Source organism: Manacus vitellinus, unplaced genomic scaffold (assembly GCF_001715985.3).
Source record: "Manacus vitellinus isolate BGI_N305 unplaced genomic scaffold, ASM171598v3 scaffold_48_pilon, whole genome shotgun sequence".
Taxonomy (NCBI): Eukaryota; Metazoa; Chordata; class Aves; order Passeriformes; family Pipridae; genus Manacus; species Manacus vitellinus.
This window is the reverse complement of record NW_021940593.1, coordinates 1,784,035-1,810,319: the sequence shown is the minus strand read 5'-3', so window position 1 is coordinate 1,810,319 and position 26,285 is coordinate 1,784,035. Positions and strand designations below refer to the sequence as shown.

Sequence of the window (26,285 nt, the reverse complement as noted above, 5' to 3'; positions counted from 1 at the left end):
CTTTCCCTTGTTTACACATTCCCTAACCCTTTTACCCCATTCTATGCCTTCTATATCAAACCTACCCCTGAATTCAGTGGCAATGTTTAGTCTTCTGTCAAGGCAAAGGCCTAGACTGTTTGGAGAACAGCATATCAGGGCCTAAACCACAGAATATGGTCAAAAATTAGGTAACAATGTACCCTTTGTGCTCTGATGAAGATGAAGATGAGGAAGTAGGTGGTCCCAAAAAGACCCCAGACCCAATTCTCAGGGGGACGGCCCAGGGCGGACCAGAGGAAGGGCCAAAGGGTGGACACATCTGGGATTGGATGGATGGTATTATAAAATGGAACATCTCAGGCACGGCCCGCGCACGTCGTATACCATCTTAGCCTTGGCAAATAAACCCTTTCTTATCTCACCCCTAATTAACTGCTCTGGAGATTTTTTCAGCACCAAAATACACAGGCAACAGCATTTTACAGCTTCTTTATTCTGTGAATGCCTGAGATACATTAAACGCTTTCCATTCACCTCAAAGAAGAAAGATGCTTTTGCTAAGGATTTAGAGAATAGGGGAAATGAATCTGCATGCAGTTTGCCAGAATTCTTCCTAGTTTCAGACTCTTATTGCATCACTGTCTTGAATTATTAGGTATTTTGATGGTCTTTTCTGCATTTCATAAGGCCATTATCTAATCTAGTGGCCCTCAACATACACTACAGACAGTAGCATTCCACAAAGCAATCTGTGCTGATGCTTTGTGATTTAGGTATAGGAGAACAATGTCCAGATTTAATATAAAAATGTAAGCATATGGAAAAATCTATCATATTCTGTGGTAAAATATCTGGGAATTTTCTGTTGAAAATATATTCTGTGTTACCAGTTCATGGCCTTAAAACTTTAGGGCTTTTTGTTTGTTTTTGATACTATAGAACTTGGACAGGAAGTTTTCCTGATGACTTTAAAAATGTCCCTAGTTCTTTAAACTGATAGCACCTTGTTCAAAGCACGTTTTTCATTGAGCCTGAATTACATAAATATCAATATTACTGCGCTCAGACACTTTTTTTTTTAAGCTGTAAGGAAAAAAAAGTAATACATACCTTTTTACTTCTCAACTGTATGTGAACAAGGCCAGCTGCAACAGAAATAGAGCTGCCTTCCTGCAATTTTTGCATTAGGAATTAAAGTCCATGAGTAGCTGATGACATAAACCACAATGTATGCAATTAAATAAGGATGATTGTGTCATTTATTTTGTGTGGAAACAAGGAAACCTGTTTTCTTGTGGCTGAATATATTTCTGTAAAAATTATTGAAGTTCTTAATTTGAAATTTCCACTATAATAATTAAGTCTGAGAAAACTTTCCCATCCTTGAGTTTACATAATTCAAAAGAAAACTGTGAAAATCCAATAGAATGCTGACATTCAAGAAATGAAATCCTGAAAAAGTAAGGAATTAAAAGAAACAACTAGCTTCATGGGAGAAAAAAACCCCCACCAACAAGCTTTTTGATATCAGATATTCCGTCCTTTTGCTATATATGCTGGGTGAAGTGAGATCTTTGCTCTTCTAGTCATGGCTTCTCACATTTTGTTCTCACGTACCTAGTGGGAAACGTTGTCCTTTGTGCATTCTAAAGGCAGCATTATTGTTGCTGTATTAGCAATCATGACATTAAGTGTTCCTTTATTCACAACTGGCTTTACCAGTAGCTTTTAGAATACACCCGTCACATCCAATTCGTTATCGGCTGGAAATGGGGCACTTGGGGGAGCTGAACATCCAAACCATCAAGTGTTACCATGTGCCTAACTGGAGCATCTTAATCTTCTAGAATTGCCTTTCTTTGGGTGGAGGAAACCTTTGTGGCGTCCTGCTGTCCACTTGGACAAAGGAGCAGATGTGGAATATGTGTGTGATCGTGGGCTCTCAGCTGTCTGGGCAGGGACAGACCGAGAGAGCTCCAAGAGTTCCTGGTTCCTTTGGAAAGCATTAATTGCAACATCAGCCCTTGCTATACTCAGACTGAGTCAGGATTACTTAATTTGCAGAACAGCTGAATTATAAAGTAAAAATCTAATTGTAAAATACTATGAAAATGAAATGAGATCTATATTTATTTTTTGCTGGTGTTTGTATGTATATATATGGATCAATTGGTTTTAAGGTTTCCTTTTCTTTTACTCATATATTTGATACATGCCATTTTTCACTGTTTCAAATTTCAGCAAATAAAGATAACCTTATTGTAAAGATTTAAAAAAACCCCACAAGTAAAAGTGGACTTATAGAAAATATAAAGATTGAACACAGGCCCTCCCTGAAGAGGTGAATACTCTGCTTTCATTAGCAAGTCACTTTTAGTTCACACTGACAGCATTTTGCACTGAGGTCCTGGACAACCAAACAGCTATTTTTGTCTTTGGACACTGGATTAGTCCCCTTAACTGCAGTAGGATTGCAGAAGCATATGAAGCTAAGCATGTATAGGAAATTAGTATACAGAACATCAAATTATAATTCTCATTTTATTTCATGACAGGATTTTTGTAGGACATTTCTTCACTTAGCATTCTAAAACATATTCGTGGAATATTTACGTGGTAGCTATGGCACATTTCTAAAAGAAAAGAAGTTAAGTCTGCAGTAGTGTATTTTAAAATACACACAGTATTTAAAATGCCACGAGAGTGGATTTTTAATTTACACAACTGTATACGTTAAATCTGAATTGTATATATAAAAAGCATTAGATCCATTATTTAAATAATTTAGCTGATTAAATATATATCATTCTTCATTTAAATAGTTTAACTGATTATATATATTCTATATGTATTATATATGTATTTATTTACATAGAAGTGCCTTGAAAAGGTACTTAGCTGGCAATGTTTAAAAAATGTTACTAGATATCAAACGAGATAATTCTTCTATTAATTTTTGTGAAGCAACATTTGACAGTTCAGATCCTTGAAAGTGTTACTGAAAATGCTGATGCTTCTTATTGGTACATATTTACTTGGGTTATTATATTTATTTTCTCTGTTAGTGCAAAGGAGAAGGTTAAGAATGCTTCCAAATAAATATCTGGACTGCATGGCTCTTACCCCAGAAATGCTGTTGTGAAACGCTCTGAGAACTGATAGTAAGTACATTTATGTAACAGTTTTGTAAATACATAAGGCGAAGGATAATCAACAGAAGTCTAATTTGTGTAACAGCTTTGACCCATTAGGGGCTTTTAAATCATGCATCACTGCCTTCAGGGTTGCTGTTGTCAAGCTACTTACAGATCCCAGTTAAATCAGGCATTTCGTATTTTTGCCCTCGCTCGCCTTTGTTTACCAGCAGGAGACAAAATATTTAATTAGTTTTGGGGCATTCCTAATCTCCTCTGGGCCAGCTCCAGCCACAGAGCTGGACGCCACTCCTGACTTAATTCCAGTCAGGCTGGCCCCTCCGCTACAACATATGGGGAACCTACAAGCCTTTAGCAAAAGTTGCAAGTGAACTATTTGAGGGGTGGGATCTCCCTGCTGGGAAAAGAGTGGGCCACAAAGCAAAAGGGGGCCAGCGTCACCAGCGGAGGTCAAGGCGACACTTAGACCAAGCAGCATCTGGCAAACTGTGCCAAGTAGAAATCAATGAGAAGAGTGCACCGGGTAGTAATTTTATGCCTGTTTGCACAAGAAAATAACTCCTCCTGAAATGAGAAATTATTTTATAAAAAGCTTGCAGCATCCTTTGGCATCGCTCTCTCCATTGTTGCTTCGTGTATTTTTATTTCGGTCGCTAAACTGTGGCACAATCTATACACGATTTTGTTTTGGGCAAGCAACGTTAACTGTAGCGTTAATTACATTTTTGGGAGATGAGGAGTTCTGAGAGTCTTTTTCCTAATTGGATAGGAAATTGATTGTATGGCTGTAATTCGTTTCCAAAGTGCATTACATTCTCTTATTCATGTTACAACAATGAGTCAAAGGGTTTGAGAAGAAAAAAAAAGGCAGCTCCTAATCTTATGGACTGTTTGTTCCAGCCACTGTCAACTGTTGCAGCTCAGTCCACTTGAAACCTCCCTTGTTTTATTATTCTCACTTTCTGTTCCTGCCTGTATCCCTGCTTATATCTCATCTTGTGGCCCTTGTTTTTTCCCCATTTCCTTTTATTGCTTTTCCTCTTTCCCCTGAAATTCCAGGTGCAGATTACCATTCAATTCAGTGAGATTACTTAGGGTCGAATATTAAATATACTCAAGCCTTTACAGGTTTATTACAGTATTTTATCCCACACAGAGATTCTTGTGTACTTTTCTACTTCTCAAAATGGGACCATTCTCAGTGGCTTTTGCTTTTTGTCTACTTGTCAAGAAGTATTCCTAGTTTCCACAGTTTCAACACTCATTTTCATACAAAAGCTACCCTGTATTTTCCTGCACATGAATTATTTCTGTACTTTGAGTGAAGCAAGTTGCAGGTTGCAAAGTCTTTATGGAACAGAAGCTTTACACAGGTCATGGTGTCTCACCAGTGGGTTGCAGCCCTCATTTTCCTGTTTCCTTGGTTTTCTGTGGCTACAGGTGCAGGGAAGATGTCACCTTCACTCTGAGGGTCTTTATGCCTCTTGACAGAGAATATGGACAGGGACTTTCACTGTAGGAAAGAATGGAGAAAATCAAGATGAGTGCTCATAGAGGCCATTACTGGTCCTGTCCCATGGACAGTTGTCATATGAGCAAAAAGAACTCACTAGGAGTGAGGTGGACTAGCTGGTTTTGTCACTGGGAGAGAAAAGGTGCTTTTACTCAGGGAGTGCATTTTTTTCACAATTATAAATCATAGAGAAAAGTTTTCATATAATAGGTAACATGCTGCATTTTTTTTTACTTTTGAAGTATGTCAAGCTACTCGATGAAAATCCGCATGTGCAAGCAGTTTGTTTGTTGGCTTTATTTTAAATGAGAGTTTTTCTGATGAGGTGTCTGGGAAACTCAGTGGGAACACAGTCTTACATTTCTCTCTCCTTTGATACCACGTCACACCTTTTCTATCTCCCTTTCTCTTCTCCTCTCAAGAGTAAACAGAAAGCTCCACTCCTGTAACAGGTGTCTTTTCCCTAGGCTCTGCTAAAGTAAATTCACTGTCAATACTAAGAGTCTGTATATACTGTATGAACAGCTTTAGTTCTGTGTGTCAGGGAGACAATCCCCACATATCAAGAGAAAAAGGTTTATCAGAAAATAAAAAGGAGTTGTCATTTCACACATCGATAATTAACGATCTTCGACAGGTAGCCAGGGAGAGCCTTCTAGGGAGGTAATTTTGTTCCACAATGAAATTCCAAACTGTCTTTTAGCACAGTTACCTGTTCAGTTGCTGTTTTTAGGAATTTTTGTAGGCTTTGTTCTGAATTCCAAAGGAAAAAAGTGGATTTTAAGGGCTAACTTGTGAATGGTCCTGGTATATTTTTTGTCCAATTAAAACCAATAAAAATGTAATGTAGAACAGCTAAAATTAGGGGTTCTTTTAACAGTGATTGCATTAATGTTAATGTGTTTCTTGTGCTTCTGATGGCATAGCAAATAAGTAACTTAAGAGTCACTTATTACCATGTAAAAAAAAATGTTTTTTTCACAAAGTCATCGTGGGGAACTGACACCTGTAGCTGTGGTATTGCCCCTCTTGCCAGTGTTTGGGCAAGCACCTGTTCCAGCAAAAGGCTGACAGTTCAGCAGGTAAGATATATCACACCCTCTGCTTGACATTGCCCACCCATATATGCCCATTAAGGAAGAACACTGAGCTGATTTCTTATTGAGAGGTTTTAGTTCTTTGCAGCAAGCTTAGGATTTTTGGTTTGGTTTTGTTCATAGTGCTGGTGTTGCTTCCCTGTCAGGGTCTCATTAAATTTAGTTACATTTGTAAAGTGTTAAAAACAAATGCATTCATCTTAGTTCACCTGTGCTGGTTCATAAATTGCTGGGCTTTGGCTGTTGCCATCACTGCAGAATCCTTTTGGAACAAACATCTCTGGTTTGAGGTTAAAAGGACCATCCAAATCTATGGAGAGCAGTGTGCACAGGGGGAAAACATGGGAACTCACCTCACTGTAGCCTCAAAGATCCCCATATATTTTCCAGAGAGGACTGTGATGCACAGATGTGAGGAATGAGCAGGATGATAATTGGATGAGAGGCACCTGAGAAAGTCAGAGGACGTGTAGGGGCCACAACAGAGGGAAGTCAGGAAGGACTAAGAGATAAATAACCTCTGGAGCATTACTCTCTGGAATCTGGAGTTGAACACAAGAATCCTGAGTTTACACTTCCTTCTGCTATCATAACTACCTACTTCATCTTTCTAATACTAAGGTATATGGTATATTAAAAGATAATAATTTATCATTTGTGCTGCTACTTACCCTGTTAGAGGTTTTAGAGAACAGGTTAGGGAAATACCTATCGAAGACCATAAACCCAGTAATTCCTGTTTGAACTCAGGAGGGGAAACTGGATCTCTTCCCTTGTCTGTTTCTTGGTGCATTTTAGGTAGTGCTTTTAATAGTTCTCAAGCTGTGTAGTAATGGAAGGTCTTTTCTGGAAGACTCTTGTCCCGTTGAAATTGGGTATAAAGGAAAATAAAAGGTCACTGTGTGCCTCCTGCTGTGTGTCTGTAGGTCCCTTTGTGGAAAGCATCAGGACAGCTTTTGCAGATTGCTGAGCGTGTGCAGGTGGGACTGACCTTGGTGGATAACTGTATTTTTGAGCACATGAGATCATATGTGGTGCCAAGTGCTCAGAAAATTCACCAGCTTTTTAATATGCCAAAGCCTTTTTTGCTGCTTTAGTGGTGCAGTGGGTTGTGATATCATTTGAAGTGGAAACTTCTTTGGTGAGCTGTCTTGTGTATATGTATCTGTACAAAGGTGCATAATGTAATCATATTCAATATATAATGTAGATAAGAACCAGGTTCAAAACATGTTCCTCTAGTACCGTGGGAAAAGGAACCCTTCCTCATTTTTGATTTTTCAGGAGGTTTCAGACCTCCTGTTGCAAAAACATGCTTTCAAACAAAGTTATGTTGAAATGGTCTTCTGTCCAGGATCACTGGGGAAAGCTGTGGGTTTTGAGCCTCAGCCGAGGGAAAGCTGCCTGAGAAAGATCATGTGGAACAGAGAGGATGACTGGCAAGGAGAAATGGGTCAGTTGAGAAGTGGTAAATGGAGGGTATGGCAAGTAGAGCCTTAAGTGTAGCTGGAAGACTTATGTGAGCTACTAGAAAGAAGATTTCAACCAGAGACTGAAGAGGAAACTTAGAATGTTCTAAGCACTCATAGAAAAGGGTGTCCAGGATGAGGGTGGGAAGCCCTGGGTGAAATGATTGCAGGCTCCTCTTGCAGCTGTAGTTTGCTACTCAACTTGCCAGTATTAGTTACTGTCAGTTCAGGATACAACATTCTCTGGTGAGTTATTGTGTTTTCTGATATTCCTATGGCCGTGACAGGGAAAACAATGCAAATAACCAAGGCAGGAGAACACAGGATTCCACACACCTGTGTGTGATTTCTAGCCTGTCTTGTGAGCTCAGTCAAATGCTGCAAGAAATTGGGTTCTTAAGGATGGTTGTATTTTGGTAGCTACCCACCTGCTCTTAATCAAGCAGCACGCAGCATGCCAGTCCTTCAGCTTTCCTCAGTGTGAACTACAGTGCTAAGAAGTCTTGAGGAGGCTTTTAGAAAGGATCTACCTGAGATCAACTAGTCAGTTCTGGCTGGAAGAGAGAGGTAAGATTCTTGTTTGGATATGTTATTTGTAGTACAACTAGAGAAGAGAATGTATTGAGGAATTAGACTTTAACCAGAAATATTGCTTTCACTTCGTTTTAAGTTTAGTGTTTTGCCACAGTTAATCCACAACAGAAGTAATTAGGTTGTATTTTCCACAGTAGTACAGGTGAGAGAGATTAATCTCTTAGTAGGAGCTGAGATAGTCAGCATCTGAGTTATTACCTTGGATACCTAGAAGACAATTTTTATGACTTTATGTATATAGTCATAGATCCTGAAACTATTTAATTTCTTTAATGCACTGAAACTCTCCTCCATTTTCCTAATATCAGTGGTGGCTTAAAGATGCTAAAATAATTTGGGTTAGGACTGAAATAGCATTCTTATTCATCTCTCTTGTTTTTCTCTGAGGAAAACATAATATTTTGAGAAATGATACTGTTTTGAATTTAAAATGTGACTTAAGAATAATGCTGCAAGGATCATGGAGTAGCACTAAATTTGTACCTGCATAGTTAGAGGTTGAAAAGTTGAAATTTGAGTAACTTGAGTAAACACAGAACTTTCTGGTGATTCTAATGTTCCTCTGGCTTGAGATTGTCTATGATGGTAAAATAAGAGTAAAAGGGAAATTCTTATGAAATGGTTGGTGTACAAAACCCATGCTGGGATCTGGAAACGTTTTTAGCACCACAGCAGAGTATCTCATCAGAATACGTTAATAACTTTTTGTAAACATAAAATATTGATGATAATTTGAAAAATAATATTTCAAATATTATTATCTCTGAGAAATTGTGAAAAATAAAGGGGGAAGGGAGTAAAATTACATGAGCACTAACTGAGACAAGCTGAAATATAGAGGAAGTCAAGCCAAGTGAAGGAAACCTGGGAAAATTTAGTCTTATACCCTTTCTGTTATTCACTGAGCAATAAAGCTGTTCATTTTTGAGTTTGAAATAACATATTCTCATATGGCTGTGCAGGGGGGCTGTGCAAATGAACTAAATTAATTGATGTGTATGGATAAGACCTTGATATTTTTCATGTTTCTCATTCATAAAGCAGAAACTTTAAAGAAAATGAAATTATGCAAGGCAGGTGTTTTCATCAGACACAGAGCATTTTTTTAGCTTTGCCTATAAACTATAAAATCCTGTTAGGGGTTTGTTATTAATCCAAATGGATCTGGGCCCTTGTCCTGTGATTTGGTAATAAACCATTTAAGCTAATGGTACAGTTTGTTCAGTAGGAGAGATAAATCACAGCTTCTCTCTTGAGATTATAGTAGTGTGTTAGTCAAAGCATAATGGTGGTGAATCAATTAGGATTAGCAGCACATATTAAGTTAAAACAAAAAAACTGACAAATGAAAAAATACAGAATTGTACCATATGACATTTTAAAGGGAAACTTTTCGTATTTCTGGTTTGAAGTTAGCAGCACTCCTAACACTGAGTGATTAATTACCTGAATTGAGTAATAGCTACCTCATGAGAACACACAATATTTATTGACTTATGGTACACCTTGATTCTGTTGTTTTCTTTTACATTAAACGTAATTTGAGATTCATTGTAAGAGACAAAGGATTTAACAAACTTATTTGGGCATAGAAGGCTGCAGTAGCACTAAAATATGCCCCAGCAATAGCCTGAAGGTCAGATGTGTATTTGTTTTTAATGCTGTGCATGCAGTACTTCCCATGAAGTGCCTTCAGAAAAAGAAATATCTCCCAAGTTCTAATTGCTGATTTTTTTTTTTGGGAAAGACATATGGTTATGAGGGGTTTTGTAAGGTGCTGTTCTCACCTCTCCCTCCCAGGGATAATCAGGAACTGTCAGTCAGAAAGGAGCACCTTAAGGTGTGGAAGTCGTTGGTTACGTTTGGCAGAACAGGTCAGTGCACACAGAGAGCAAAGTGGAACGTTTCTAATGAAACGTGATGCAGTTGTACTTCTTTAAAAATTGAAGAAGTGGCATGCATTTTGATAATGGGATAATGGAGAGCCCCTGCCCCAGCTCTCCTCTCTGATCACAGTCATTAGGATGCAGAATATTAAGAGCAGAGCAACTGGGCGTAACAGCCGACGTTCAACATCTGTCACACGGAGTCCATTAGTGTTCAATTGCATCCTATTGTTTCTGGATTATTCAACCTCACTTCATTGTCATTGCTTTTCCTAGGGATTAATCAGCTGTTTACAACTACACCAAGTTTTGGAGTCATAATGAAAACAATTGAGCTATAGTTCTAAATAAATATACAGTATTCAGTCTCTAATGAAAAAAAGTTACTAATTTATGAATGCTGGTAACAATTTAATTAAGTTTGAAATCAATACAGATAATAAATCATTGTGTGGTGGGTTCCCCCTCCCTTGTATGTACATCATAAAATGATTGTGTGATATATCCTCCTAAGTTTATGTAGCTATGGTCTTAATAGTACAAGTACAGTAAAAGAAAGATGTTTTGATTATGTGGGTGTATATAGGGTGGCTTCTCTGTCATTACAATTAATAGCAGAATTGATCCATTACTGCCAGCAAGCAGATTTCTGTTTTTCACATACTCTTTTATTCTCATTACTTATTTAGTGATATTGCTAAAAAGACACTTCTAACTCACATAAAATGCACATATATGCTTTAATATGGTGTATTAAAAACAGCAGTTTTCAGATGATTTCTATACTTGCATGTTTTTGTGTGTGACTATCACAACCTATCTGTGTATTTTTGCAATCATTATTAGATAAATCCATAGCTACATTTTAACTGTTTAAGGATATTTCAGTGATTTCATGACATTGAATTTGCTTACAGGCAAATGCACAATCCCCATTTTTCTCAAGGTACAGTTCTGACTGCAATGTTGTGTACTTTATACAGTATTAAAATTGTGCTTGCTGAAGGGTTTCTAGTGGTTTGAGTTTGCTTATTTTGGTACCATATGTGCAAAACATTATTCTTGGCTGTATGTCATTAGGTTATTTCTCCTGTTTCATTAAAACAGTTATTTCTTCTATCCTCAATACCTCACCAGAATTTTCACGTGCTTTAACCTACAAATGCTACAATGCACAGAGATTTTTTTTTTTTTCCCCCTGTGTTGCAACAGATTTATCCTTTGAAAAGATCTTTTGCTTAACTGCCCAGGGTCAGCCAGACACTACTCCAGATGGCAAGTTGTTAGGGCTGGACAGAATGGCTTTGGAAGACTTCTCACCAGATGAAGGCTGTAATGTTCAGATTTTACTGTTCTGTTTTTTTTTTCTTCCCTGCCTGTAGTTCCCAGGGTGGGAAGGTACTGGGATGGAAGCAGAGTGCCGCCTGCCCACCTGCTACCACCTGTTTGGCTTTTGCAGTTCCTATAAAGCCTCATCTTGTCCATACAACACAGTCATTGCTGGCCAGCAGGAGCCAAAGGAGAGATCTCTGTTAGGAAGTTACGTCTTCAGATCGCAACCGTTCACCATTTCAAAATACTCTCCTAAACTGAACCAGAACTTCCCTCATTTAAAAGAGTCATTTGGAATCCTAGTTGGAATAAATGGATCATTTTCTTCAGTAACATACATTCTGAGAAGGGAGATTCAATTGTTTTCTCTCTGCTTGAGATTAAAGAAATTAAAAGAATGAAAGCATGAGACATTAACAATTCTTCATTCTTTCTTTAAACGATAAGAAACATTTTTGGACATTTCCAGAAGAACAAGAAGATTTTACTTTTTTTTTTTTTTTTTTTTTTTTTTTTTAAGAAGCTAAGAAAAATATTTTGTCACTGAGATCTGGAAACAGATTCAAGAGGTATGCAGGCAGCTCAAAACAGTGCTTTCCTGACCACTTTCTAAATATCTGATTTTTACAAAGTAATCTTTGTGTGTGTGTGTGAAACTGAAGCTACATCAAATATGAAAACCTGTCAATCCAGTCACTCGGATTCGGGTGTGGAATCAGGCGTGCAGTGCAGGAGTGGAGCTGGCTGTGTTGGGAAGTGCAGCTCGGAAAGGATGGAGAACGCTGCCAAGAGAAGACTGGCTGCCAACGCCCGCGAGAGGCGACGGATGCAGGGACTGAACACGGCCTTTGATCGCTTGAGGAAGGTGGTCCCGCAGTGGGGCCAGGATAAGAAGCTGTCCAAGTATGAGACCCTGCAGATGGCCCTGAGTTATATCATGGCTCTCACCAGAATCCTTGCTGAAGCAGAAAGGTACAGTACTGAGCGGGAATGGATTAGCCTGCACTGTGAGCACTTCCACGCCCAGAGCTACCACCACTACCCGGGACAGAAACTGGGCGCGGACGGCGATCCCTACGCACAGCGGGTACTCGGCTACCACCCGGAGCACTTTCAGGCTGCTAGTTAGAACTCCTGAACTCAGGATATGCAGCAGATGTGTAATTTAATAATTAGCAAGAGTTAATCTGCTTGACTAAGGTAATACTGGCATTATAATAGCTCATTTTGTTCGCCTCTTATACTAATTTGGCGAATTTGCTTTGAGAACTTCAAAATGCATTTAAGAAAATTGAATTTATTTAATACTAGTGGAAAGTATACTTTTAATTTGAAGTCTTTCTGACAATTGTTTCCTAGTTCATCTAGTTCATTTGATTTTTTTCATTAAGTAAGTTTTTGGTGTTTTTATTTTAATGTGATGAATCATGACAGTATTTCTACAAATCATGGAACAAGTTGACCCATGGTGTAACTGAATGGAATACCAGCAGAAATTAACTTTGTTCCATGTTTTTATTTTTATGTCAGCTTTAAACTTATTCTTTGGTTTGTTTTCACAGAAATGGCTCCCATGGAAAAAGTTTTATAATGTATCGTTGTTCTAGTCCTCAGAGAACTAACTTTCTTAAACTTTGTAAGTTTGACATTATGGGTTCCAAGGTTGTGTAGGTTTGCTTTAATCCAATTTATGGTGTTTCTTGTATGCTCAAAAAAGAGCTAGTTTAAAGTCATGGAAAGAATGTTTTATTTTTAGTGGTTGTAAAAGCATGTGTGATTATATACCATAAATGAGAATGCTTGCGTGAAAATACTCCAAACTTTTAGATTTTTGTAGACTTTAAATGATTTTATTTTTTAATCCTGTGTTATCTGGAAACAATAACAGATTTTGTAAATCATAAATAAAGTGTTTTCTATGCTATGTCCTCACCATCTACCTGAAATTCCTACTCTAGGAATTACTTACTAGTGAATTTCCTACACCAAATGTTACACTGCTTCCATCACAATCCTGGCAATTTAATATGCAGAAGAACCCTGCTGCCAAATGATACTTGCTTCCCAGTTACAGTAAGGAGTGTGTTTTACGTGCCCTCTGGAAAAGAGCCTCAAAGATAAGAGCTTGGGAAAAATGCTGGAGCAGTTGAGTTGATTTCAGCCCCGGTAATGTGCTGAATGGCCTTTTGTTTGCTTGCTGCTTTCACTTGGGGGGACTGAGGGGTCTGGGAAGAAAAGGTGGAAGAGGAAAGGAGGTTGGGAAGATGAAAAAAGGAGCAGGAGCAGACTGGCTGGGGAAGCAGATGTGTTTGTAGCAGGGTGGAGAGTCTGCAGGAGTTCAGCTGCTGATGCCTGTTGTGATGGCAGCAGGCTGAAGCTCAGGGGTCCTTCTGCTGGTGCTGCTGTGGGGAACTCCCTGAGACGAGCCCTGGCTGGTGTTAGCCACGGGACAGAAGGAGAAAAGGAGCTGCTGTCCCACAGCAGCTGTTGGTGGGTTTCCAGCAGGGAAGGCTGGCAGGTTCCCTGCTGGCTGCTGCCATGTCTTATGTTTGAGAATTCTTTCAAATGACAAATTATTAGCTTTGATAGGAGCTATTTTTGACAATTAAGCAGCTTTCAGAGAAAACAAAAGCATCCACAGGAACTAAACCCTGCTTTGGGGGAGAGGGCCTGTGCTGCAGGAGCAGTTACATACAGACACCTGACCTCACTGTCTTCTGCCAGAGCCCTTCCTGACATTTTGCCCTTGGTCACTGTTGTGAGGCTTGGACGTTTCCTGAGGTGGGAGTTGGATGGTTCCTGGTGTGGAAGCTGCTGGGACACTTTCAGACCAGGTTAAACCTCTGTGGAAGAGACACTGTGTATTCTGAGCAATTCTCTCCTTTTAAACACTGGCATAGAGGAATGGTTTTTTTATTGTATATTTAGCCTCTCTAAAAGCAGTGAATAGTGTTAATTATTAAAATGTGGGCCTTTGCTTTTTATGAATTACATTAGAGCTTTATTAGCAAACAGAAAGCAGATTCATCCTTGTAGGGGTATGAAGGCATGTTACTCATAGATACAATAGAATTAATTGTTGTTCATCATATAGTCAAGTTAGTACTGTTTGAGTATTATCATTAAGTGACAAGTTGATGTATGTAATGGGAACAAATGCAATTCTTAAATAATTAAATACTGTGCCATCTTACCCTAATTTATTAGCTGTAAACTTAGGCAGACACTGTCTCACCTGCACTGCTGGCACAGTAGTGGGTTTCCATACTGAAATGGCAATATGATACAAATAAATCATGTGATTATATGCCATGGAAAACTTGGATTGGTGAAGGATATCCTAAAGCTGAGGTGGGAAGGAGATCACAGTACAAAAGGATAAATACCAGAGTAGTGTTCAAGAACAAGACTGTGTTTGTCTCTACTGGCACATGATTTGTTTTTGTGGGACATGACACTGCAGTTTATATGTAATTCAGGTAAAAGTACTTGACATCTATTTCTTTTCCAAGTTTGTTTCTTCCTCACAACATTTTAATTTACTGTCTACTGCATATGATGATAGATATAGTTAAAAAAACAAATTAGTATGCAGTGAATGGTTAAATGGTAGTAAGCTCACTTAAAGAGGAACAAAACAACACAAACTATAAAATATCTGTGCTCACATTACCAAAAATTATTAAGAATTGAAACTGAAACCCTAAAAAGTGCTGTAGTGCAGTACATAGATTGTGAACCCTTGTAAATCAGGTCATGGCATCAATCTCTGCTGTTGAGCACTGTAATAAGATTATCATTCCCATTCTCTTAGATTTTGTTGTGGTAGTGGGAGGTGAATGTTTATTGATAATATTAGTAATATTACTAGTGGGAAAATTGTGGTGGTTTTGTGCCTTTTTTTTTTTAATATATATATATAATGCTGTAGTATTTTTGTTTCTTGGGAGGGTGCAGGTCTGAGCTGTAAGTTGGTATTTCTGGTTTACTATAGTACAGAAGGCAGCAGAGTAAGTCCTTTGTAGTGTGTAGACAGCTGTCTGCCTATTGATCATCTGCCAAAGCTTTTTGGAGAGTGAATTGGGGTGGTGAGAAAGTTTTTAATCATTAAAAATCCTTTCAGAAGGCAGTCTGAAAAGCAGATAATATTCATGTTGGTTGTGACTTCTCAGACTCAACAACTATTCAGAAAGTAATTAGTTTCTTTTATAGCTTTCCTTTACAAGTACTTCAGTGACAGTTCATGAAATATAAACTTAACTGTTTAACTTGGATTTGATTATTGCTCCCAAATACTTGTTCCCCACTGAGTGTTTGATGCTTGTCAGGTAGTGGCTGTGAGCCACCTTCTGTACTGGACTTTACTGGAATGGGCATCTGAAACCCCCTCCCCTTAAATAATGATTGCTTCTAATAAGCCTCCAAATGAAGCAAAAGCTTAGGTGCTTAGAGCTGGGTGTGTTGTTAAATCCTGGTCCCACTGAACAGCAGTGCAAACCTGAAATGCTTCTGTTTGTAGTATCAGCACTGCACCTGACACATCTGTCCAGGTATCACTGATTCTAGAACCACATTATTGTGAAAACATTAGGGATGAGAAATTCTTGCTTCATTAAGTATCTATTTGTGTTCTACACGCATACATGTTTCACTGTTGAAATTCAGGATGAAATTCTAATGAACTCTTTGTGGGAAATTAACCTCTGTCCTTCTGAAAGGGTTTCTGCAGGGCTGTCTTTTTGAAGTAGCTACAGATACTCTGCTTCTCTGCTTCTTTGAATCATGTCACCCTGTTTTGCCATGCCCAGAGTTATTTTGAGCTTGGAATTAGAGTGAGAGTTTTAACTGCAGTGACTTTTCAGTGGCTGAAAGCAGAATTAGCTTTCCCACATAGTAGCACATTCCCAAAATGTGTGTTAGTAACAAAAAGTCAGTGGTTGCTTCCTGTCTGAGTATTGAGATCTTTAGCAGATATGTAGTAGCATGTCTTACAGCTTCCATTCATTCCAATTTTTTAGGCTTCTGTTTTCCATTCTCACCATTTATAAGGTATTTAGGGCACAGCCTATCTCGTAATATACACACATATAGGACAAAACTCAGCTCTTGACTGGAATTCCAAAATAACACCAAGAATTGATGCTGCTGTACTAATTCTTAAAAGTAAAAAGGGGACCAACCCCCATTAAAGACTTGTAAAGTCAATGACATGGCAACTTCTTAGGTATTTCTGTGTTTAGCTGACTTTTTCCATCTTGTTAAGTAAACTTTCCTGGTGAAATCTTTGTGGAAGTCCCTCCTGTGATTGACCAGGCACAAGTTTAAAAAAAAATACTACATCCAGGCAAATTTTTGATTTGCCAAAGGAAGCTTTTGCCTTAAGATAGATACCCTTACACTTGGGATTCCAGCTATTTCAGCTAAGCAATATGGATGCAGTTTTCTGTGGTTCAGGAGTGAAACTTATCTAGATTTTTTAAAATAAGAGTTTGTAGAACATCTGCTTTTTGCTCTAAATATGTCTAAAAAAATGTTCAGCTCTTCTATTTCTAGAAATGTCCAGGGTAAAAAACCAAATGCGCTGAGGATAAAGACATATTTATTCATGGAAGAAGCAGTCCAGTGTTTCCTCTACACAGATATCTTATAACAAACATTGATTTCACCTAGTTCTTGTGAACTTATTAAAAAATACTCCATATTTTTAACTTTAATTACATTCTGAGAACTAGTGGCTTTCAAAACCCCAAACCAACCCCCTGTATAATATACAAATGTATTTTCTACCAAAGAGTACATTTTAGTATTGTCTACAAGTTTTTTCCTACTGTGTAGTCCAGTTTTCATTTGTACCGAAATTAGCATGCAAAATGTATCTTATACAGCATTTGCTTAAAATATCTGCATATGTAACTCCAAGGAATAAGAAGTTAATTTTTGACTGGCTTCCTGCAGCCTGGGGTGCATAGTAATTTTTTTTTTTCTAAAATTTCAGATTGTCTTCAATATTTTTCAATTTCTTTAAAAAAACCATGATGCCTGCTGCTAACAGACTGTGTGATCATAAAGGATGTTTGTTTCTGAGCAGAATTCCTCCTGCTGTAAGTGGAGAACTCCACTTAAATTCACAGCACATACGGCCCAGGATTTCTTTTTATTATGCAATAAATGGTTCTTTATGGTGGACTTGAAATATAAAGGCGTTAATAAAAGCAGCTTGTGTTGCTTAGAGGAAGCAGCTGAGCTAAAATGGTCTTAAGAAGGTTTTCTCTGACCTGGCAGGCACAGAAGTACACAGGAATCAGGTAAGAATGGAGAAATGTGGTTGTGGGAAAGCAAAATCACAACCAGCAAATGTGTTGGCACTCATCCTTTTTTTGGTTCTGTTCTTCTGTATCTGATACCCCTGAGAATACTTGTTCTTTCAACCTTAGGTGAAGAGGCTGAGGTTATCAGCAAAAGAAAGCATAATTTAAAACCAAAGGAAACTGATATCAAGAATTGTTTAAAAAGGCAACAACTTTATTTCACAACTACCTGCTAGAAGCATGGCTAGTATATAACTTGACAGTACTTTATGGTTTTCTTCTAAATAATGTAAAGTCTGATTCTATTAATCAGCTGTCACAGCAAAGTTCTGAGAACTTCTGGCATTGTTGCACATTTTCACAATTATTCAAATGTGTGAATGACACAGTCTTGTATGCAACTTTGAAGCATTTGTTTAAGTTCAGGTGAGATGAAGGGCAGGTGTTTTGTTTTTTCCTTTCATGTGCACTTAAAATGTACTTTAAAACTGATATTAACATTTTTTCTTCCCAGCGAGAATGACTTTGGATCAAAAAATAAAAAATATCAACTTTAATTAGGAAAAGATATAAACTAGAATCTTAAAGCTCAAAGTGAACATCTTTGTATTGGAAATAATAAGATAATTATCAATGAATCACTTCTCAAGTATTTTTTTCAGTATAAATATTTTGTTAAGTCTTGTAAATCATTTTGTTTGACGACATTTTCCAGAAAGTAATGCTTTTAAACCTGGTAGCATTAAGAATACAGTTCTTAAATGAATTCTTATTCCAGACTTGTTGGAAATACCTACAATTACTGTGATCAGTTGGGACTGGCACTTGTTTATGTATTAAGATGAAGAACTGCAGACCTGGCTTCTCCTGTTTGAAGTGTGTGCTCTCATCTCCTCACACTGGCAGACATGAGGCATTGGGAAGGGTTGTTCCACCTTCCAGATGAAAACAAGGAACTCAATGCAGCAGTTTTAAGGTAAGAGGTCCAATGATACCAGTGCAGCCCTCTGTGCTGCTGCAGGCTGGGTTGGCATCCATCTGGACCAAAATTTTAAAGCAAAGACCATACTTTCTGAATCTAGAATTGCAATGCAAATGCTGTCATTTCTGCTTGTTTCCAATATACTGTGCCTCTGATTGTGTACAAAACCAGGACTTTGAGGAAAGGGGAAACTAAATAAACCTCAAGATTCTGAATCAGTAGACACTTGAGAGGTTACAAAGCTGGCCATTTCTGTGTTGTACTGATACAGCACTGTGCTCCACACTGGGGTGGTTTCATGGACTTTTGGAAGTTAATAGCTAACAGTGACTTCAGCAGAAGGTTTTTGTTGATTTTTGTTGCTGCATTAGCCTGCCCTGAGAATGAAATGCTGTGTTAGTGTGGAGTCAGAGCAGTTCTTCAATAAACACCAGCGAGGAGCAGCTGTGTTGGTCAGGAAGGAGCACAGTTGCCCAGGCTCTGGCACAGCTGGACATAGTATGGGAAGGCAGTGCCATCCTTCACAAGCCCACAACTTAAACAACTCAGTGCTGTCTCTGCTGCTTACACAAGCCTTTTTCCATTGGCTTTTCCACCACTTAACAACAAACGTAATTTTGGTGTCTTTTTCTATCGAGTCTTCCTTGTGATGAGCATATCCATACTACTGACAGCATTTGACATCCATTCACACAAGCTGCCTGTACACACTCGCTTATGGGCTCAGTGTGTGCAGAGGAAAAGTGTTCTGTAACAGTTAACTAACAAAATGTAATGACTACAGACCATTTGGGATCAGATCCTGATTTTGTTTCTATCAGATGCACTGGAAGTAATTCAAATTAGTGACTTCTACGTTATGTAGGGAAATGTGATGGATTTTGATCCTTTTGCAAACACTGACCAGGAGAGAATGTTCATCTGACAGATTTTGGTGATCCATTTTCTGTAGCCTAACTCGGTGAGATTTCTAGGGCCCCTTCTTGAATGACTAAGGATTAATCCTCCTTGCACAGATCTTTGGAAAAAGTCTTTGAACAGTAGCTTCTCGTCCTCCCACTTCCAGAGAACTGAATGTACATTTTAAAAAACGTTGTACCGCTTAATCCTCAGCTCGTCAGCTCAAGTCGTAATGATGTGAGTTTGGAGACATTCCACTGAAATTGCAGAGGAAGGGGGAAGAGATATGGTTTGCATATTTACCCTGTGCTCTTTGTCTTTGAATTTGCACTGAGTTTTTGAGTGTGTTGTAAAATGTGAGAACCACTAGTGCTGTCAGTCTGAGCAGTGTGATTCCAGCACTGGTAACCAGATATTTGCCAATACTAAGTACTAGTATTCCTTTCTTCTGTACTGTGTAAAGAACTCTGTTTCAAGTGACCACTCTTGTAGCTAGACTTGCCTAATAGGATAGATTCCAGGCAAAAAATGGAATCCCTAAGCCATCCTTAAAAGGTGAAGACAAGAGGAGCAGTAGATTCTCTGTCTGAGAAATTCAGATCCACAATGTGTCTGAAGCTGGGCACCCCATAACTGGAGTCACTCAGTGCATCACTTTGAAGAGCTATTAGTTCTGTTTTGTTTGCCAGGGAAGAGGTACAACGTGGGCAACAACTGATATTTCTGCTTTCCCATGGAAGTATCTGCAGTTTGTTCTGTGCCTCGGGGTACAAATGTGTTTTGACTTTCTGGTCTGATCATTCTGGGGTGAATTGCTGAGATTTCTAACAAAAGCATGAGAGTTATAATGATGGTTTTGTTGTGTGGCTTCACTCACAGTACAAGAAATTCACATCCTCTAAACCCTTAGGGAACCAGTAATTAGGGATAACAGCAGCTGTATTTGTGGGAAACCCAGTGAAAGGCATTCTCTTTCTCAGTCTCTGGATATATCCAATGTTCTTTTACTCTTAAGATAACTCCCCATTGTTTTCTTTGCATAGGTAGTTTTTTTCAGTTACAACTTTAAATTTGAAAAAGCCCCAAATATAGTCTAAAATGAAAGTATCTGTTAATTTCTTTTTTCATTTCTGTGACTTTGATCAGGACTTCGTTGCATTCTGCAACCATGTTACAAACAGAAAGTAAGAAATGCTTGAAAACAATGTCCAGAGAAGAGGGTTAGCAGCAATTTAAAGATGCAGGAAAACATCTTAAACATTCAGAGTCTAAGAGCTGGGAGGTATTAATGCAACTGTGTAAATGCTAAATATATTTAAATATATTGACAACACTATCATTTAACACCTTCTGTTGAGCTTTCATTTATTTGCCTTATTTATTACTATTATTAGTTACAGTAGGGTATTTTTTTAGCTCTTTGCACATAACTGTTGCTTAACTTTTTAATTTTTGTGTATTAGCAGGATTTTCTGTCTTCACAGTAGACACTGCACTTGTGATCATTTCCTAAGTGATGGTAAAAGTTTACCGGATCATAATTCCTTTTCAGTTAGTTATAAAATGAGCTAGATGGTAGGGGCACATTAAAAATTAGGAAAAAGAGACAGGAACTTATAAGCTTGCTATCATCTGTGTTAAAGACAGATGATCACTAACATGGTAAAGAAAAAAGTAGGAAGCACATCTGGAAAATAGTTTCAGCAATGGGCCCATGTTTCAGACAAAAGGAGTTTTCATTTTCTAAGTTGGCAACTTATGCACATGCCCTGTACCTTATTTTATGAACCCTTACACTGTGAATGCACAATCCATGGAGTACACACACACACACACAAATATAAATATTTAGGGTATACAGCTGTACCTACATGAAACACTATATTTATCTAGTCTGAAGTTCAAAAATTCTAAGATAATCCCAAATCAGCATATTCTGTGGTAATAATCATATAAAAATGACTTACATCTTTCCCCTTTAACTTGTGCTTTGTGATTATTTGGCATGTTTTTTTAGAATTACATTCAAAGTCTTGTTGTTTACCCTCATTAAGATTGCTGTTACTGTAATGTCAGTGTTTTCACTGGCAGTATTCCAACTCATCAGCATCAATCCTTACCGTGGCAGCTACAGTGCAGTAGCTTTAATTCAAGAAGTAAAAGTGGTATTGGCTTTTAGGTGCTGAAAACTATGTTTACTATGTAATTCTTAGCAAACTACACAGTACTGAATTTATTGCACAACACTCCATACCACAATTATCCTGCATTAAAATAATATGCAAAAGTCTTGTATGATGTATTAGTTGCAACATTTGCAGCAGCAGTACACTTAATTATAAACAAGTTGCTTGTAAACCATTAGCATTTCACTTGTACCTCTTCTTTTTTTTTTTTTTATTATTTGTTTTTTCACAGTTCTGATATCTCTGCGGGTGTAACTGGAACGAGTGTTCGTTTTTCAGAGTTCTTCACTCTCCACCAGCTTTTGGGACGGGGCTGAGAGGAGCAGAGGGCTCTCGGGAGCAGGGCAGGCGGGGAAGATGTCGAGTCCTTGGCCGGCGAGGTTGGCGTAGCGGCTGCCCCCGGGCCGGAGCCGCAGCGGCTGCGGGACTTGGCGGTGCCACTGAGCTGGAGCGACACAAGCACAACGGGCCGGGTCAGCCCCTGGTGCGCTGGGCAACCACCCGGCAAACATCGGGACACGGCCCGAGTGCTGCCGGCAGCCTCGAGGAGAGCACGGCAGCGCTATTCTCTGCTTGGGTCCTGTTCCTTCACATGTTATCACTGACGTGGTATTGAAGCCTACGGATGGAATCCCATCCCTGTGCAATTCAGTGGCAATGTTTGTGTGGATCTCACCAAGTCCAAAATGTCATGATTGAATCTTTGGAGCCTTCTCCAAAGCTCTTGCAATCAAAACTGAAAACACACCATAGCATGAACAGACAAACAAACTGGCCAGGGCTCTGATTTTGCTCTACTTGGTCCTCTGGAGGGTTTTTTTCCTGAAAAATCTTTTGATGGCATTTAAATTCCCTGTATTATTGCTTTGAAATTCTTTAAGGAAGTGATTACAATTTTGATTGCCCTCTACTGCTTACAAGTAGTAACATGTTTTCTAGATTATTTTTTAAAATTATGAAATGTAATCCAAAGGCACATACTCAGTAATTTAAAAGTAACATTCAGCATGTTTCCATATGAACAAATACTGCTGAAATTTTGTGAGAATATTTAGTTATTATTAGCAGTTATCATTCCTAAAATACTTCAGAAAAGGGATAATTATATTATCTTTGCCATACAAAGATATATATATATATACCCATACAAAACCTCCAGGTCTGCATCCAAATCAGACAAATATGTCTGTCAGCAGTTAAAATGAATGGGTGGAAGTTCAGGCTTCAATACTCTGATAATCTACATCTGCAGGGGACTGCATTCTGCATGTTAAGCATTGACAGGAAATATCTTTCCATGCTGAATTTTGATACTGTATATCTGGAAATACTTGAAAAAGTGACATTTTTTTTTTCTTGCAGCCCCCAATTTGTTTCTACTTGAACTCATATTGTTTGTCTTTGCACATGGAATTGAAAATATCAGATTTGCACTTACAATACCCCAATTGCACCTATTCAAAATAGCACAGGGAAAAATCACTTCTGTCACTCGCTTTGGGGTATGACTCACATACTTTATATAAGATAGTTGGAATTGGGAAACATTTCTCACTGTTCATCTTTTTCCTGTTTGTGCCTTGAATCCTTCGCGTGAAAATTTAATTGATGTGTTTCAACGTTTAGATAGCTGTTTTTGCTTTCATGTGACCCTTTTTTTGAATCAGCCTCTCCCCAGCCCCCTCTCGATCCTTCCATTACTATTGCCCGTGTCACCACCAGGTGGCAGGAAGGCGACAGAGAAGTACTGGTGACCTTTTTATGATAATTAGGTGGGGTTTTTTTTAAAAATTAGAAATACAAGTTGGAAAACGTTGGTCTCTTTTGCTTTGGAGGGTCTAGTTATAATCCAGCCAGTTTGTGGAAAATATATATTTTATATATATATGTATAAAATATATATGTTTTCTGTTTTATTATGCTACTTAAATGATCAAAGTACTCTCTTGCTCTAGATAAACTGCTTTGACTATTACATCTTGCATAGATAAAAGAGTAATTAAATGATGGGCTGTAGTTCTTGAAGTGGGCTGGGGCCTTCTTTGTTCTAGACAAACGTATTAGGTGTAAACTAACCCTCATCAGTTGGGCTCAGTTTGCCCCATCCACACTCTGAAGAAGGGCTCTGCTTTCTTGTGTGCAATTTATTGTTCTGTCTGGGGTCAGGACTGTGCCAGAGGCATGTGTCAGAGGGACCAGGGTTAAGGTTCAACTTGAATACGTGTTTATATGCTTATGTATCCAAGGAATCTGAAAGGTGGGAAATGGGAGTAGAGAATATTGTGCAAAACTCTTTCTACAGCTTTTTTTTTTCCTTACCCACCTCTAAGCTGATGCAGCAGAGCTAGTCTGGCCACTTAGCTGTATCATTGTACCTCCTCCTGGGGGCATTACTAACCTGTGGCCATGCTGTGACACCAATTTCAAACCCAGTCAAAGCCAATAATTTGATTGGTTTTATTCACCAGCCAGTACCTACCGTATATGTCAAGTCGAGCAGTGCAAGAGATGATGCCAGCTTCGTTTTTGGCAGACAAGGTGTACCAGCCAGCATCTGCTTTCTTGGCAGGCTGGATGAGGAGGCAGACGTACCCTGTTGTGTCTTGATGCATGCTGGGAAAAACAAGGGTTTGGGAATTACTGTTTCTCAAGAGCATATCAAACTTCGAGATTTTAAAATATGCGTGTTAAATATGAAATAGGATGTCGTAATTTCTATCCTCAAATGTCTTGGCCTGCTGCTTCTTTATAGTGTCAGAATCACAGACTGTGCTGAGCCGGAAGGGACCCACAAGGATCACTGAGTCCAACTCCTGGCCCTGCACAGGACCATCCCCAACAGTCACACCATGGGCCTGAGAGGATCATCCAAACACTCCTTGAGCTCTGCCAGCCTTGGTGCTGTGGCCATTACCCTGGGGAGCCTGTTCAGTGCCCAACCACCCTCTGGGGGAAGAACCTTTCCCTAATATTCAAACTAAACCTCCCCTGACACAACTTCAGGCCATTCCTCTGGGTCCTGTCCCTGGTCCCCACAGAGAAGAGATCAGTGCCTGCCCCTCTTCCCCTCAGGAGGAAGTTGTAGTCAATAGATTTGCTTTCAGTGATCAGAGTAGCTGAAATCTGTTCTGGCTGCTCTCCTTTGTGCACAGCCATGGTGTGACAGTGGGAACTGACTTGTTGCTCTGCATGTATTAATATTAGAATTATTTATTGAATTCCAATGAACTAAACCCATGCAAATCTGCCGTGCAGTCATACTGTATTTTCTCCTAGTTCAGAAACTGGAAGAATAACAAAATACCAAGAACACTTGTATGAAGTTGTGGTATTTTTCACAACAGTAACCAGAGCGAGGCAGCAGCTTTTTTGGGGCACCCTTTTCCGTGAGAAAATGACAGAGTGGCAAAATCTGCAAGACTTGTTTGGCCAACACTCTAAAAGAAGCCTACTTCATTATTGTCTCTGCTTCCTTTGCTCTTTGGTAATCTAAGACTTTCTGGCTGCAGTTTCCAGGAAAAACTTTTCAGTAGTGTAGAACTGAGACTCCTCTGCTGTCTAGGGTGAGGTTGGTCCTTTTTATCAACCCAACCTCTCTTTATAAAGGGAGAGGTGGGAGATGAGTACAGGATGTTGCAGGATGTTCTGAAGTTTGTTTCCTTATGAACTAGAATGAAACCACAGACTTTGAGGTCAGGAGGACATTTTGTGCTTCTGACAGCTCTAATATAAAAGGGAACATTCACCTTTTGCTCCCTGCACTACATAATTTGCCTTATGCTGGGGGTGCAGTGGTATAGAGGCTGGTGTGTGTCCATATGGTGATACAAAAACATCTCTTGGCTTCAGGCAGGAAGATAAAAGTGAGGCAAGAGAGGACAAACAAGGACAGTGCTGCCCATGGATCTGTGCTGAGCCACTGGAAGCCTTTGGGGCAGGCAGTCTGAAATAGCAGAGGGGTTGTTTTTTCTAAGCATGGATCAAAGTCTTTGCCTTTGTTTTTGACCAACTTGGTTATCAGCCTCTATGTCTGATATGATGAGCTCCATCATCTCATGCTCAGGGGCACTCAAAACCAGGTTCTAGCTGTTCTGAGTTTGAATTCATACATAGTTTAAACTGTTTTTTCCTCAGTCTAGTTCTGAGAGAATAAGGTGCCTAAATGCATTAAAATACTGTATCAGTGTCTTTGAAGAGATTCATATGCTCTATCAGGCCTATCAGCTCTGTCCCCACTCTCTGAAGCAGTGGTGTGTCATGCTCCATGCCTTTTTCTGAGCCAAGGAAATAGCCATTGTTCACCTCACAGGAGAGCAAGCCTTTTACAACTTTTTGTAGATGAAAGAAGTTGTTTTAAAAACACCACCATCTGTACTTATCACACAGGTTTTCATGGAAAAACAGTTGGTCCAGCCACAAGAAACTTCAAGCATGGGTGTAATGGCACAGTACCTCATCCTCTCTCTGTTTGATGGGAGGGTCTCATTATCCTTCTTCCAGTAAAATACGGGGGGTGGCATTCCCACAACTCTGCACTCTAATCTGACGGGGTACCCTTCTGGAACACCACAGTTCTGAAGCTTCTCCAAGAACATGGGGGCTCTTTTTACTTCCTTTGCTGGAAAAAGAATTATTGAACAACAGATATTTTATAATTGTTTTGCTTCAAACAGTATGGAAGAACATGATAAAAAATTATTCTTGTGACATCAAAATAGGCAGTGAATTTTTATTGGAAGGGAAGTGCAATGTCATGATATAGCCTCTGTAAGGGAACATAAAGTAAATAATAGGCAGAACTGAAGTTTGCAAAAGAATGGATGCATCTCTGGTGGGTCTAAACATACTACCATTGCAGGAAATTAATGCTAGACTTATGAA

At 38.9% G+C, this 26,285-nt stretch overlaps 2 protein-coding genes across 3 annotated transcripts in view; one reads left to right on the top strand and one right to left on the bottom strand.

The window, feature by feature from the left end:
* The first annotated feature begins 11,537 nt into the window (after positions 1-11,537).
* ATOH7 (atonal bHLH transcription factor 7) lies at positions 11,538-12,956 on the top strand. Its single transcript, XM_018079910.3, has one exon. The coding sequence runs from the start codon at positions 11,702-11,704 to the stop codon at positions 12,155-12,157; it is 456 nt and encodes a 151-aa protein (XP_017935399.1). The 5' UTR covers positions 11,538-11,701; the 3' UTR covers positions 12,158-12,956.
* Positions 12,957-16,610: 3,654 nt separating this feature from the next.
* The window catches only part of MYPN (myopalladin), a 66,623-nt gene continuing 56,948 nt past the window's right edge, over positions 16,611-26,285 (bottom strand). For both annotated transcript variants that reach the window (XM_018079909.3, XM_018079908.3), the window contains 3 exons: positions 25,857-26,022; positions 23,884-24,017; positions 16,611-21,849 (listed from right to left, as the gene is read on the bottom strand). In XM_018079909.3, coding sequence (XP_017935398.2) covers positions 21,680-21,849; positions 23,884-24,017; positions 25,857-26,022 — 470 coding nt within the window. In that variant the 3' untranslated portion in view covers positions 16,611-21,679. The remainder of the gene's footprint in view (positions 21,850-23,883; positions 24,018-25,856; positions 26,023-26,285) is intronic.

Excerpts from the sequence above, each read along its gene's own strand:
- ATOH7 (XM_018079910.3), top strand. The coding sequence starts at position 11,702 with ATGAAAACCTGTCAATCCAGTCACTCGGATTCGGGTGTGGAATCAGGC.